This window comes from Kryptolebias marmoratus, linkage group LG24, assembly GCF_001649575.2.
Source record: "Kryptolebias marmoratus isolate JLee-2015 linkage group LG24, ASM164957v2, whole genome shotgun sequence".
Classification (NCBI taxonomy): domain Eukaryota; kingdom Metazoa; phylum Chordata; class Actinopteri; order Cyprinodontiformes; family Rivulidae; genus Kryptolebias; species Kryptolebias marmoratus.
The window spans coordinates 4,528,804-4,542,556 of NC_051453.1; the positions used below are offsets into that span (position 1 = coordinate 4,528,804).

At 36.2% G+C, this 13,753-nt stretch overlaps 3 protein-coding genes across 4 annotated transcripts; all 3 read left to right on the forward strand.

Moving 5' to 3' along the window:
* Positions 1-2,495: 2,495 nt before the first annotated feature.
* LOC108238407 (cornifelin-like) lies at positions 2,496-5,208 on the forward strand. The gene is made up of 4 exons (XM_017420429.3): positions 2,496-2,649; positions 3,555-3,660; positions 3,745-3,929; positions 4,008-5,208. Exons 2-4 carry the CDS (start codon positions 3,594-3,596, stop codon positions 4,227-4,229), a joined length of 474 nt encoding a protein of 157 aa, XP_017275918.1. The 5' UTR covers positions 2,496-2,649; positions 3,555-3,593; the 3' UTR covers positions 4,230-5,208.
* Positions 5,209-5,226: 18 nt separating this feature from the next.
* LOC108238409 (cornifelin homolog B-like) lies at positions 5,227-9,632 on the forward strand. 2 transcript variants are annotated; one of them, XM_025006888.2, is made up of 4 exons: positions 5,227-5,271; positions 8,257-8,362; positions 8,447-8,631; positions 8,710-9,632. In XM_025006888.2, the coding sequence occupies exons 2-4, from the start codon at positions 8,296-8,298 to the stop codon at positions 8,929-8,931; spliced, it is 474 nt and encodes a 157-aa protein (XP_024862656.1). In that variant the 5' UTR covers positions 5,227-5,271; positions 8,257-8,295; the 3' UTR covers positions 8,932-9,632. The 2 variants fall into 2 exon arrangements, with proteins under 2 accessions (XP_024862656.1, XP_017275920.1); XM_017420431.3 differs by lacking the exon at positions 5,227-5,271 and adding an exon at positions 5,733-6,406.
* A 1,358-nt stretch (positions 9,633-10,990) lies between these two features.
* LOC108238397 (cornifelin homolog B-like) lies at positions 10,991-11,764 on the forward strand. The gene is made up of 3 exons (XM_017420422.3): positions 10,991-11,051; positions 11,136-11,323; positions 11,407-11,764. The coding sequence occupies exons 1-3, from the start codon at positions 10,991-10,993 to the stop codon at positions 11,593-11,595; spliced, it is 438 nt and encodes a 145-aa protein (XP_017275911.1). The 3' UTR covers positions 11,596-11,764.
* The last annotated feature ends 1,989 nt before the right edge of the window (positions 11,765-13,753 follow it).

Genomic DNA, 13,753 nt, shown 5'->3' on the forward strand with positions numbered 1-13,753 from the left:
TGAGGAGACCCTAACCCTAGCCCTGGGCCAAAAGGCCCTAACGCATCAAACCCTGAGGAGACCCTAACCCTAGCCCCTGGCCAAATGGCCCTATCCCTTTCAACCCTGAGGAGACCCTAACCCTAGCCCTTGGCCAAAAGGCCCTACCCCATCAAACCTTGAGGAGACCCTGACCCTAGCCCTGGGCCAAAAGGCCCTAACCCATCAAACCCTGAGGAGACCCTAACCCTAGCCCTGGGTCAAAAGGCCCTAACCCATCAAACCCTGCGGAGACCCTAACCCTAGCCCTGGGCCAAAAGGGCCTATCCCCTTCAACCCTGAGGAGACCCTAACCCTAGCCCTGGGCTAAAAGGCACTAACTCATCAATCCCTAAGGAAACCCTAACCCTAGCCCCTGGCCAAAAGGCCCTATCCCCTTTAACCCTGAGGAGACCCTAACCCTAGCCCTGGGCAAAAAGGCCCTAACTCATCAAACCCTGAGGAGACCCTAACCCTAGCCCTGGGCCAAAAGGCCTTATCCCCTTCAACCCTGAAGAGACCCTAACCCTAGCCCTGGGCCAAAAGGCCATATCCCCTTAAACCCTGAGGAGACCCTAACCCTAGGCCTGGGCCAAAAGGCCCTAACGCATCAAAACCCTGAGGATGTCTCAGTATGCCTCAGTATCTGTTTTTCAGGCTGCTATGTTTTCTTGTGTGTGTGTGGGTCCCTTATCTCACCTGCAGTGTTTCAGGAAGATTCGTAGAGAACTACTGTCTCCCATTGTGTGATATCTTCAGCCCTGCAGTGGCAGTCATCTGTGATGTACCTCTGTTTGCCCCTCCTGCAGCTTTGTCTCTCAGGTCTGCCTTTAGAAACAAATATGGCATTAAAGTATGACAGCATGAGGCATTAACCCCCTAAGTAGTAGTGATACAGTGTTTTGAAGATAACTATTTTTCCCCTAGGGTTCTCTGTGTAAGGACATTGCAGTTTCCTGTTTCTGTGTGTGGTGCTCCTAGTGTCAGATGCATCGAGAATTCAAAAATCACAAAAAAACTCCTGTTATCATCAATTTTCTTTCACAAAGTGTTGTCAACATGCAGCCTCCTCCTGTCATGATGATACCTGCAAACCCTCCTCCTGTTGGAGTTGTGACTCAAACAGGAATCATGCATGCTTCGTACTGATATCTGTTTTATTTTGTTCCTATAACATAACAAGATGAAGATTTCTTTACAGAAATTAAACCCTACAAATTAAAGTAGCCTAATTAATGTAGTTGTAAATGACAAGAACATCTGTACTTTCATTTATGACAAAAGTAATAATGATATGACTTATTTCAAACTCATTTTTTTGGAATTTGAATCTCTTCAATCTGGCTTTTTTTCTTTCTTTCTCCACACCACAGTTGCAGGTCAGATTCACTTGACTGCAGTTATTTCTAAAACCCTTGTTCCAAACTGATTGTTCGCTGCTAGTTACAAAACCAAATGTGCACCACAAAACAATTCCTAAAGGCCTGATTCACCAAGAATCCGCAGAACTTCAGCCCATTTCAGAAATACTAACACTCTTGCAGGTTTTGTTATGTGTGATATGGCTCACCGCCCAGGACACCATTCATGCTGGACCCACCACTGCTCAGTCTGCAGGACTTCATGTCCACAGTAACAAACTGAATTCTTCCATGATGTAGATCTTCTGATAGCAGCATAGTAGCTCTGCCGTGAGAGTGTAGTGCATGCTAATAAAATATAGGATATATTTATAGCTGTTCCTGGTTATTTGGGTCAATGATAACCATCTGAGTTAATGAAATATTGCTACACTTGCAGCTGTGTACTCAGTCAAAGCGAAGCTGCCTTGAATTGTCAATATATTTGAAATAGAAATGAAGATAAATGGATGCAGTTAGAGAGGACATGGAGTTAGCTGGAGTGAAGACAGAGTTGGATGGAAGAGGATAAAACTGAAATGCTAATATGCTAATATTCTGAAGATTATAGTTAGTTACAAACTACTTTTAGCAAAACAAACTGATGTCATGGATTCAAACCCCATAGCCACATGTTTAGCAGCTGTATAAAACTGTGTGTGTGACATATAAGGAAATACTAAACAACAGAAATACAAATTAGTTGTAAATTTTTGCAAATATCATCTTTTTCTTTTTTTTTTTTTTGAATGAGCACGTTATGCTCCATTTGGAGTTGGAAATGTAGCTTTGAGTGATGTTCCAGTGCCAAAAAAACAACATTATTGGTCTTCAACAAGTTGGTATTTCAGTGTTGTTTGTTTGTCACAAAGAACAAATGATAAAATTTTGGTGGTGATCAGGATAACAATCCGGCTCCTACAATTTTAAATGAGTCATTTAAAATTTAAAATATCATCAGCTTTTTTTGTTCTTTGTGACAACATCAACATTTCCTGAAAATTTCATCAAAATACAGTCATCTCTTTTTTCGTAATTTTGTGCACAGAAAACAAACAAACAAACAAACAAACTCTTTATGGCGAAGGTCAATAAGGAAATATGGATGCAAATGATGTACAGTCGGCGATACTGGAGTCAGGATTTTACGATGCCAATAACAACCCAAACCTCACACAGTCTTTGTTATTTCAGAAGACTTTCATGGGAAGCAGCTTACACAGTTTGTCAGGTAAGATTGTATTTGTATTTGAATCTTTTTAATTAAAACTAAAGAAGTTAGAAGAAACTGTTACAAAAATGAAATTAAATGATCAAGGGACAAAATTCTTTACTTAATAATATTGTTGCTGGACAATTTCACACCTCCTTACTGATGATAAACAGGTTCTTGGTCACAATATTAAAATCCAAAAACAATATTAAAAACTTGGCTGACCATGTTATCAAGCTCTCTGGCCCTGGAGAAACACAGCTTTATGATTAATGGTAAATATTCTGCGTTTGAAGAGATGTGGAATTTTTTTTGCTATTTTTGAAAAGTGAAAATGTTCGTACTGATGAATAAGCAAAGGAAGGTTTACAGCCTGATTCTAATTTTAGACTCATGAACTGAGCTCTGTCGCCATGTTTACCTGAAGGATTTCAAGAGTAATTTACAATATGGAAAGTACACAACACTGAACCATCAATATCTGTCTACTGCGGACCGGGGAGGACAGTTATTTTCACTAATGCTATAATATCCATCACCGCTCTGATGGACTGTGATCAGGACTCCTGAGGTGGAACTCAGCATTTATCCCTGATGAGACAAAATTGAGAAATCAATGTCTCACTGCAATGTATATGTTTGTCACCTTGATGATTTATGTTTGTGTGTTTGCTGAGTTTTTTCTTTTTTTTTTTCTTTAGTTGATAGTGTTTACGTTTGGTATTTGTTCAATTAAGATTTCACCTATCTTTGTACATTATGTAAAGTACAGAAAACCAATAAACAGATTTGGAGGGAAAAAAAAGAGGTGACACCAAATCTGCTGAAGATGGAGAGTGTAGGATAAAATGTAAGACTTTCTAAATCATGTTGCTTGGTCTTGTTTCCCAGTTGAGTAGATTTTCTCCCCTCTGATCTCCCAGGATCACTATTCATTGTTTGAGGCTCAGCTTTAAGAAGTGATGGCAGAAACCCCTCTGACAGACTGGGATAGTGGTCTCCTTGATTGCTTTGAGGATCCAAACACCTGTAAGAGTCAAACATAGCACTTTTTGTATTAAGAAAAGGTAGTAGAACCTCCAAAGATCATTACATCATTCCTGTGTTTTACAGGTTGCTATGGTTTCTGGTGTCCCCCTTGCCTTTCCTGCACTGTTTCAAGACGAATTGGCGAGAACTACTGTCTCCCATTATGTGATGTCTGTGTTGGTGCTATCAGTACTATCTACAGAGTCCCTCTTGTTCCTCCTGCAGCCTTGGCTGTAAGAGTTGCCATGAGACACAAATACGGTATCAAGGTATGACAACATGAAACACTAACCTTCTCTTGTATGGACTAAAAAAATCGTAAACATATTTAATGTGTTTGTTTGCAGGGCTCCATTTGTAAGGACATTGGTATTTCTTGTTGCTGTCCGTGGTGCTCCTGGTGTCAGATGCATCGGGAGTTAAAATATCGCAGGAAAACCCCACACGTCATCAATATGCAGTCTCAAACTGTTGTCAACATGCAGCCTGCTCCTGTCATGATGATCCCTGTGAACCCTCTTCCACCTGCTGCTGTGCACCAGACACTCACTGTCCAGGCTTCAAAGTGATATTTCTGACCATATACTGTTGGATTTGAACAAAAAAATGTAAAGTAATCATTAAATAAACATCTTCAACTGATTAACATGTGAAGACAATCCAATTTAGGATTAGCAAACACAAAACTAGCAATAACTCAGCCAGTTTTATAGACATTGAGCTAATATTTGGTGTGGCAGTAGCTGAGCATCTTCCCTAACACACTGTAAAAAAATTATTTTTAAGGTGTGAAAAACAGCTGTTCTTTTTCATTCATCATAAAATATTCTTAGTTTAAAACTCTGACATTAAAGGCAATGGGCAATATGCATTCCTTCAAGGAATGTTGGATCTTTAATCTTAAATTGGGCTTCCATAAAGTAAAATTGTGACTATTTTTTTGTTTGTTTTTACATTGAAATTGGTGAAGTGACAGTTAAGTTAGAACTAGGTTTGCAGTTTGAATGGATCATGGTGATCTAGACAACCTACATGATTAATATCTCTTCACTACAAATTAAAGTAGTCTAATTAAAGTAATTGTAAATGACAAGAACACCTGCACTTTCATTTATGACATAAGTAATAATGATATGACTTAAATGTAGAATGTTTTCCTATTAAATCAAAAAACATAAATCCAACAAGAAGTGTGATTTTAACTGAACTGAATGCAATTCATATTATGAAACATTTGGGCCAATCAGTACAACAACTACAATTTTAAATGACTCATTTAACATTGTAGTAGCCGGATTGTTATCCTGATCACCACCAAAATTTTATCATGTTTTCTGGGTGGAGGGTGCTTTTCTTGTTCTTTGTGAAAACCTCAACATTTCCTGAAAATGTCATCAAAATACAGTCATCACTTTTTTCGTAACCTTGTGCACGGAAAACAAACAAACAAACAAACAAATAAACTATTTTTGGCAAACAAATAAACTCTTTAGGGAAATATGGATGCAAATGATGTACAGTCAATGATACTGGAGTCAGGAACCAAAACCTCACACAGTCTTTGTTATTTCAGAAGACTTCCATTGGGAAGCAGCTTACACAGTTTGTCAGGTAAGATTGTATTTGTTGAATCTTTTTAATTAAAACTAAAGAAGTTAGAAGAAACTGTCACAAAAGTGAAATTAAACGATCAAGGGACAAAGTTCTTTACTTAACCATATGATTGTTGCTGGACAATTTCACACCTCCTTACTGATGATAAACAGGTTCTTGGTCACAATATTAAAATCCAAAAACAATATTTAGTAAGAAAACTATAACTGTTCTCTAAAATTTATGTCATTATTACGTTTTGTAAAATGTAAAACAAAACAAAACAAAACCAGAATGCAATGATTTGCAAATCTCATCAATCCATAATTTAGTCACAGTGACATACCAAACATATCCGATGTTTAAATTAGGATATTGTTGGTTTTTTAAAAAAAAAAAGGTAGTTTTAAATTTTATAGCAGCAACACATCTTTAAAAAGATAAAAGGCTGTCAAAGTAAATGGTACAAATAAGAAACTGCTGGAGGAGCTTTCTGCAACTAATCACATTAATTGATAAAAGGTCAGTAGGAGGACTGGGTATAAAAATAACATTTTAGACAAACTACATCAGACAAGAATGGGACATCATTCCTCATTAAAACCTGCAGCAGCTGGTCTCCTCGGTTCCTAAACATTTACAGCCTGCTGTTAAAAGAAAGCAGGTTCTTCACGGTGGTAAAGGACCATGGTTACTGTTCTAAGAGAAAGGAGGAGGACAAGATCAGGGTCATGAAATGCAAAGTGTACACAAAAAAGTAAGTGACTGGAATAAAAATAAAGGAAATAAAATTGGTTCCAGTAGAGGGTGGTGTTGCATTGCTTGTTCCTGGTTAGACAGACTTTAGTTCAACTCATGAGACGCTTTAACCCTCTATGGTTCCCTAATTTGTTTTATTATTTTTTTATTTTTTTATTTTTTGCTGTTGTTGTTGTTGTTTGCTTTTTAAAGACACATTTAACTAGTCAATGCTACCACAGGGTACGGAAACTCAAATGACCAATGAGCGTGTGAAAAAGCAGTCACGTGATCCACGAGGGTCTCTTTTGCTCTCTTTTCCAGCACATGGAACATCTTACAGAGACGGAAAAGTGCCTTTTTCGCTTATTTTACCCAGGCATTCACAAACAAAAATTCTGATTTACCTACAGTGGTAAGCAAAAAAAAAAGTCAAACTCCTTATATGACAAAAAACTGCATGTTGCCCTGAGGAAACATTGTACCGTGAGTAACATACAATTAACAAGTTTATTTTGTTTTGTTTTGTTTTGCTTTGCTTTGGGGTTTTTTGCAAGAAAAATCATCAGAAACGTGGTGTGTGTGTGTAATGAAAAGGATTTTGCAATGTATTTACGGTAATATGTATTTCACATGCTATATCTGCACATGTAATGAGTGATATTGTGTATTTCAGCGATTATAAGTGTTTTACAGCAGCTTCACTTGACTGCACAGATTGTAAATGACACAGCTACAAAAGCAAATGCATGTGCAACACAAACTTTTAATGTATAAAAAATAAATAAAATAAAATATGTATTAAGATTAGTGTCTAATTTTAAGCAAGAAAAAACATCACAATTTTTTTTAAATTTTATATCATAATGTGTACCATAGAGAGTTAAAGAAATCAGGAAGCAGGAGAATTACTGTAACATTAATTAACTAAAACTACAGACTAATCAAAGAACAATACAGTTATGCATTAGTAATTGTTGTGTAACCTACACATCCACATGAAAAAATACTTTAAAAACTCATATTCACTTTAATCCATCTTGCTGATAGTTTTTTTTCATTTAACCCTTAATCTTTAATTAGTTGGCCTCATTTTTGTGTTAGTTTAAAATTCACTCAGATTAAATGTAAAAAAGTCTATTGGTTATTGGTTGAATGTTTCTATTCTGATACTTAATACACCGGGTTGTCCTTAAAATAAACTGTTTGCAAATAAAATTTAAATAAAGCATCAGGAAACAGGATTTTACAGAGTCCCGTGAGGGGCATGTCGGAAAACAAATATTATTCTAGTTTCTGTCAGGAAAGGAGGATTACATTCAGACTTCCTGCATTTAGTAGACATGATGTGAAGCATCTTTGCATCCAAAGACTGATTTTCTTTTTGACAGGGGAAACATTTTATCTAACGACCTAATAAATTCTGTGGCCCCTGTAGTTTATGATGGTAATGAAGGAACGTCTTCGTGCTTGATGATCACAAATGGTCTGATGTGATTTTGTAATTAAACATTATTTGAAGGAACAAAACAATTGCATGTTTTGGTCAGGCTGTCCAGGTGTTTCAGGGATAACTACCCTGGCACGAGACCTGTCAAAAACAAAGTTATTGTGAGGGAACACAAGAATACTTAAATTCCAACATGGGGCTCTTTAAGATTTAGCTAAATTTGTTTTACAAGCTTAAATATTTGAAGCAGAAGTTACAAGTTTTGGTTTAGTTTTTTTTGTTGTTCTTTCTTTTTATAATTTCTAGTGATTTTAGGAACTTATCATTTCTGTAAGAAACAGCTTTTATCTACAAAGACAACAGTTATTTTAATTAGATGACATCCATTGAAATGAAAACATTTTAAACACATTCCATATTGTTTTGTCATTCATCTATAACTGATTTTTATATATCTGACCCTGACTTTCATTATTTGAAATTTAAATAGTCAAATTAATCTGGGGACTCAGTTTTGGAAAAATGTGCTGCACATTTTTCTATCAAACTCTAGGTGGCAGCATGTTACTAAACTTAAGAGAGCTAGTAAATAAACTTGAACTCCAGAGGTGACAGTAACACGTGGCAGCCAATAATAACACATTCTTTAATGAATGACATCTGCACATAACCAGAAAACCATCAAGTATTACAACAATATGTATTTAAGCATCTGCTGAAGATGGAGAGTGTAGGATGAAATGTAAGATTTTCTAAATCATGTTGCTTGGTCTTGTTTCCCAGTTGAGTAGATTTTCTCCCCTCTGATCTCCCAGGATCACTATTCATTGTTTGAGGCTCAGCTTTAAGAAGTGATGGCAGAAACCCCTCTGACAGACTGGGATAGTGGTCTCCTTGATTGCTTTGAGGATCCAAACACCTGTAAGAGTCAAACATAGCACTTTTTGTATTAAGAAAAGGTAGTAGAACCTCCAAAGATCATTACATCATTCCTGTGTTTTACAGGTTGCTATGGTTTCTGGTGTCCCCCTTGCCTTTCCTGCACTGTTTCAAGACGAGTTGGAGAGAACTACTGTCTCCCATTATGTGATGTCTGTGTTGGTGCTATCAGTACTATCTACAGAGTCCCTCTTGTTCCTCCTGCAGCCTTGGCTGTAAGAGTTGCCATGAGACACAAATACGGTATCAAGGTATGACAACATGAAACACTAACCTTCTCTTGTATGGACTAAAAAAATCGTAAACATATTTAATGTGTTTGTTTGCAGGGCTCCATTTGTAAGGACATTGGTATTTCTTGTTGCTGTCCGTGGTGCTCCTGGTGTCAGATGCATCGGGAGTTAAAATATCGCAGGAAAACCCCACACGTCATCAATATGCAGTCTCAAACTGTTGTCAACATGCAGCCTGCTCCTGTCATGATGATCCCTGTGAACCCTCTTCCACCTGCTGCTGTGCACCAGACACTCACTGTCCAGGCTTCAAAGTGATATTTCTGACCATATACTGTTGGATTTGAACAAAAAAATGTAAAGTAATCATTAAATAAACATCTTCAACTGATTAACATGTGAAGACAATCCAATTTAGGATTAGCAAACACAAAACTAGCAATAACTCAGCCAGTTTTATAGACATTGAGCTAATATTTGGTGTGGCAGTAGCTGAGCATCTTCCCTAACACACTGTAAAAAAATTATTTTTAAGGTGTGAAAAACAGCTGTTCTTTTTCATTCATCATAAAATATTCTTAGTTTAAAACTCTGACATTAAAGGCAATGGGCAATATGCATTCCTTCAAGGAATGTTGGATCTTTAATCTTAAATTGGGCTTCCATAAAGTAAAATTGTGACTATTTTTTTGTTTGTTTTTACATTGAAATTGGTGAAGTGACAGTTAAGTTAGAACTAGGTTTGCAGTTTGAATGGATATTTACTGTTTGTTGTAAGTCGTTGCAACACTAATAAACATTTCATTTGATCAATAAATCCAAATCAGAAAGTCTGGAACTTAATTTTTGAACTTGTGTATTTCAGCAAAATAAGGTATTTTAAGTCAGCTTCACTTGACTGCACAGAATGTGAAATACACAGATACTAAAGTACTGTAAATGTATGTGCAACTTAAACTAGTTTCACTAAGAACCACTGAAACTCCAGTTTGTTTGACAGATCCATCCCAGCATATCAGCAGAAACAGAAATGGAACTTCTTCAGGATGTGGACTCTTGGTGTAATCGGTTTGGAATGAGCATTATCCACACAGAATGAGGAAACTGATTGAAAATAAAAACTGACCTCCATTGAAACTTGAACGCTATCACTGCTGATTTTTCCGTGTAAAGTTTTCATTTCAGGGATCACAGGTTTTGCAGCATTTTGCAGATTTTTTTGTGTTGTTAAATAAGACCAATTCAGCACTAAACATCTCATTCACTGACAGCGGCTGAGGTGCAACAGACAGCAGGTACAGATTCATTACCGAGTAAGTTTTTCACATTTCAGTATGCTTAGATTATATATATATATATATATATATATATATATATATATATATATTATTCTACACTTTTTACAATTGCATAAAAACTTCATAAAAAAGGCTTATAAAATTCTGTAAATCCAACTGAAATCAAGAAGTTGTTTTTTACTGTAACAGAAAGGTAAACAGCATTATTTATTGATTAATATTTTTTCAACAACTGGTGGAATATTTCACTTTAAGCACATGTTTATGTTTATCTATGTAACCTGAGTAAATGCACTGCTTGGGTATCAGAAACTCTTTTATTTGTAAAATTGCTGTATAATGTACAGAAGTGGGAGAATTTAAACTGAGCTGTGTCTGGAACTGACAGCTGAGGGTTTGAATTCTGCAGCAAGGAACTCTAAAGTCTATTTAGATTTTCTGCTTTTTATTTTGCTATTATTTCCTGCTTTGTGGAGTCATATGTAGTAGAGATGTAGTGGAACTATTAGACTCTGCTTCATGTTGCAGTATCAGTTTTTTCAAGTTTAACTACAAGTACATCCAAATCAGTGCTAAAATCATGATATACAATCAAGTGACATTTTTATTCTAAATACAAATAAATTTTATTATCTGCAATGTCAACTTTAAAAAATTCTGTTTTTATCACAGCAGCTATGGTTCATCTGTATAAAGTAAACTTGGATGTATAGCTGAAAGATGGAAGTTTGTAGCAGGAATTTTAGGTTTTGTTTTTTAGCTTCAACAGTTTCAGGTTTTGCAGCATTTTCTTTGTGTTTAATGAACCTGATGAGCTTCTTATTCATTAACAGCTGAGTTAGACCAGAAGTTGATCAACAAAGCAGGTAAGAAAGACTTTCATTTGTTTCTTCCATCATTGCTTGTTCAGATAACTGAACAAAATAGTGTTTCTTGCTCAATTCAGTCTGTTGCAAAGATGGAAAAGAAGCTGAAATCCCTCATACCATGTTGCATCGTGCTGATTTTCCTGAACGTTGTTAACCCAATTCAGTCTCACAAATTAAGTTTTACTGTTTGTATTTGATCTTAAAGACAAGATGGGAAAGGATTCGGATTGGAGCAGTGGTCTCTGCAACTGCTGTCAGGACATGAACACTTGTAAGAGGCAAACAGAAGTTTGTAATTAAATAAAAGTCTTACAGTCACCTCAGACAGTTGCATTATTCAGTATCTGTTTTCCAGGTTGCTTTGGTTTCTGGTGCTGCCCTTGCCTTGCCTGCACTGTTGCAGGGAATTTTGGAGAGAACGCCTGTCTCCCAATATGTGATGTGTTAAGCCCTGCTGTATTTGCTGCCTGTGGGATACCTTTGTGTGTTCCTCCTGCAGTCTTGTCTCTTCGCTCTGCCATGAGGAACAGATATGGGATTGAGGTATGTCGTGTGAAGCAATGAATAAAACTGAATTTAAAGTGAAAGGTAAAAGTTTACCAGTGTTTTGCTGTGCTTGTTTGCAGGGCTCTCTCTGTAACGACATTGTCGTTTCCTGCTTCTGTGTGTGGTGCTCCTGGTGTCAGATGCATCGAGAGCTGAAGGTTGACAGGACTGAAGAACCAGCCGTGGTCAACATGCAACCACAAAATATAATCAACGTGCAGACTAGCAATGTGACATCGCAGTCTACCGCCCTGTCAGTGGGAAAGTGAAACCATCAAACTTGTGAAACATCCACAGCTGTGGAAGTTTTATTTTACTTGGATCACCCTGATTTTTGTTTGTATGCATGTCTTCTGTACCAGAACATGATAGTTTTTCTGTTGTTTAATTATGATGAAAAATGTGTGTTTACAGTAACAGTGTATGAATAAACCAATAAGTTGTAAAATTCTTTGAGCACCAGATGCATTTTTACTTCATGGTAACCATCGCGGTATTTCTTTAGCCTTTTATTTTTAGTTGTAAAGTAACAAAAACAAAGTCCACTTTAAGCAGTAATCATATATGAAAGATTTGTAACTGAATGCATTTAATTCAGTAAAATAAATATGCATAACTGAGCTTCTTTGTTTGTTTTATTTTTAATGGTCAAAATTCACTGTTGTCTAACAGCTAAAACAAATTCCTACTTTGTGCCAAATTCAGCTTCTACAAATGTTCATGAACTGAACTAAGAGGGCTGCTTTAACTCAGAATATAACTGTGCAATAAAGGAAAGACAGCTCTGAATGAAAAACATTACGTTCGGGGGAAACTTCGCTTGGTTAAACTGCACAGCGAGAACACCAGCAGCTTTTATAGCAACAAGCTGAAAATCTTTTATTAAAACTGATTTGTTACTGGCACTAAGTGTTTGAATTCTGAAACAAGAATTCATTCATTTAAATCAAATTATCTGTAGAAAAAAAGTGGGTTTTTTTTTTATTTTCAGTGAGTTATTGTTGCTGTTTCCCAGTTCATAGTGCCCTACTGTCGTACACTATAAAGACTAAAACCTTAAAGTGAAATGTTGTCTAAATTAGGGGAAAAAGAACTTATAGACATTCAAATAAAAGACAAAAAAATGCATGAAAAACCAAAGCATTTGTTAGTTTTGTTGACATTTAAAGACAGATTGTTGGCCCTCGACCAGCTGTTAAATCTCTGCTCAGTAAAAGGTTTAATGCAGGAAAATCCCACCACAGCTCAGCCATTGAGCTGATTTGTCCTGAATTTGGCAGCAAATATTTGTTTCTGCAGAATAAAGAGAAAAGGACTGAGCAAGTCAAGTCAAGCAACAAGGCGATTCAAAGTGCTTTACATGAAAAGACAAAAATACAGATTCAGCACATTCCTGAGGAGCGCCTGTGCTTCGTTTATAAGAACTGCATGTTTTACTGCCAGCGTGTCTGTTTTTCCCTTCCAACAGTTTGATTCAAATTAATTCAAACTCTAAATTTACAAAAAGTGAAACAATGCCAGATAAAGTTCTGTAAACACAATAATTAGACAAACAGAAAACACGAAAAGACCTATTTGGAATAAAGTTGGAGATACAGAAACTAACAAAACTTAACTAAAAAAAAAGATGAAAAATAAAAAACAAAAATCAAACGCAGATTATTATTGTCACTAGTTGTATTTTTTGTTTTGCCTGTTTCAGAAAAGTCATGTGATTTAACAGCTAATCTAATGAGGTGATTGTTTTTCCTTTTAGAGTAAGCTGTCAGTTAAATGTTCGGGTTCATAAACAAGTTTTGCAACAAGATTCTTTAAGTCTTATCATATCATTGATAAGGAAGTGGAAGTCCATGTTCCTTATGTGATGTTACATTTAATAAGTATTGTTTCCTGTTGCTCACACCTGAAGTGTAATTAGGAAACAGAAACTAAAATTCCTTGTATGTTGGAATGCATTGTTTTTTTCTGAGTGTGTTCATCTGATTCAGTGTTTCCTTGAACACTTTGATCCCACAAGAATTCAGGTTTCTGTCTGAACTTAAAGATCTGATGATAACTCGTCAAAATGGAGCAGTGGGCCGACTGCTTTTCAGGAGAAAAACCTCATATTTAACGATGAATAAAGTTTTTACAGTCACCTAAGAGGTCTGTTTTTCCTCCCACACTGTTTCAGGAAATCTGGACAGAAAGCCTTTCTCCCCATTTAAACCTAAGATTAGTTTTTTGTGACTCACTCTGGTCTTCTTACATCTCTCTCAAACTTACCACAGCCCATCATCTTCAACATAACCTAATTGTGTGAATGCTTTTAAGCATTCACACCATTGTTTTCCTGTTTCTCTTTATTGTGTGAATGCTTTTAAGCATTCACACCATTGTTTTCCTGTTTCTCTTTATTATCTATTATCTATTATTATCTATTCTTTA

What these genes read in the sequence shown, in the direction of transcription:
- LOC108238407 (XM_017420429.3), top strand. Translation starts at nt 3,594, where the DNA reads ATGGCAGAAACCCCTCTGACAGACTGGGATAGTGGTCTCCTTGATTGC. An exon ending in CTTTGAGGATCCAAACACCT is followed by an intron (nt 3,661 to 3,744) that starts GTAAGAGTCAAA and finishes TGTGTTTTACAG; the next exon opens with GTTGCTATGGTTTCTGGTGT. An exon ending in GACACAAATACGGTATCAAG is followed by an intron (nt 3,930 to 4,007) that starts GTATGACAACAT and finishes GTTTGTTTGCAG; the next exon opens with GGCTCCATTTGTAAGGACAT.
- LOC108238409 (XM_025006888.2), top strand. Translation starts at nt 8,296, where the DNA reads ATGGCAGAAACCCCTCTGACAGACTGGGATAGTGGTCTCCTTGATTGC. An exon ending in CTTTGAGGATCCAAACACCT is followed by an intron (nt 8,363 to 8,446) that starts GTAAGAGTCAAA and finishes TGTGTTTTACAG; the next exon opens with GTTGCTATGGTTTCTGGTGT. An exon ending in GACACAAATACGGTATCAAG is followed by an intron (nt 8,632 to 8,709) that starts GTATGACAACAT and finishes GTTTGTTTGCAG; the next exon opens with GGCTCCATTTGTAAGGACAT.
- LOC108238397 (XM_017420422.3), top strand. Translation starts at nt 10,991, where the DNA reads ATGGGAAAGGATTCGGATTGGAGCAGTGGTCTCTGCAACTGCTGTCAG. An exon ending in CTGTCAGGACATGAACACTT is followed by an intron (nt 11,052 to 11,135) that starts GTAAGAGGCAAA and finishes TCTGTTTTCCAG; the next exon opens with GTTGCTTTGGTTTCTGGTGC. An exon ending in GGAACAGATATGGGATTGAG is followed by an intron (nt 11,324 to 11,406) that starts GTATGTCGTGTG and finishes GCTTGTTTGCAG; the next exon opens with GGCTCTCTCTGTAACGACAT.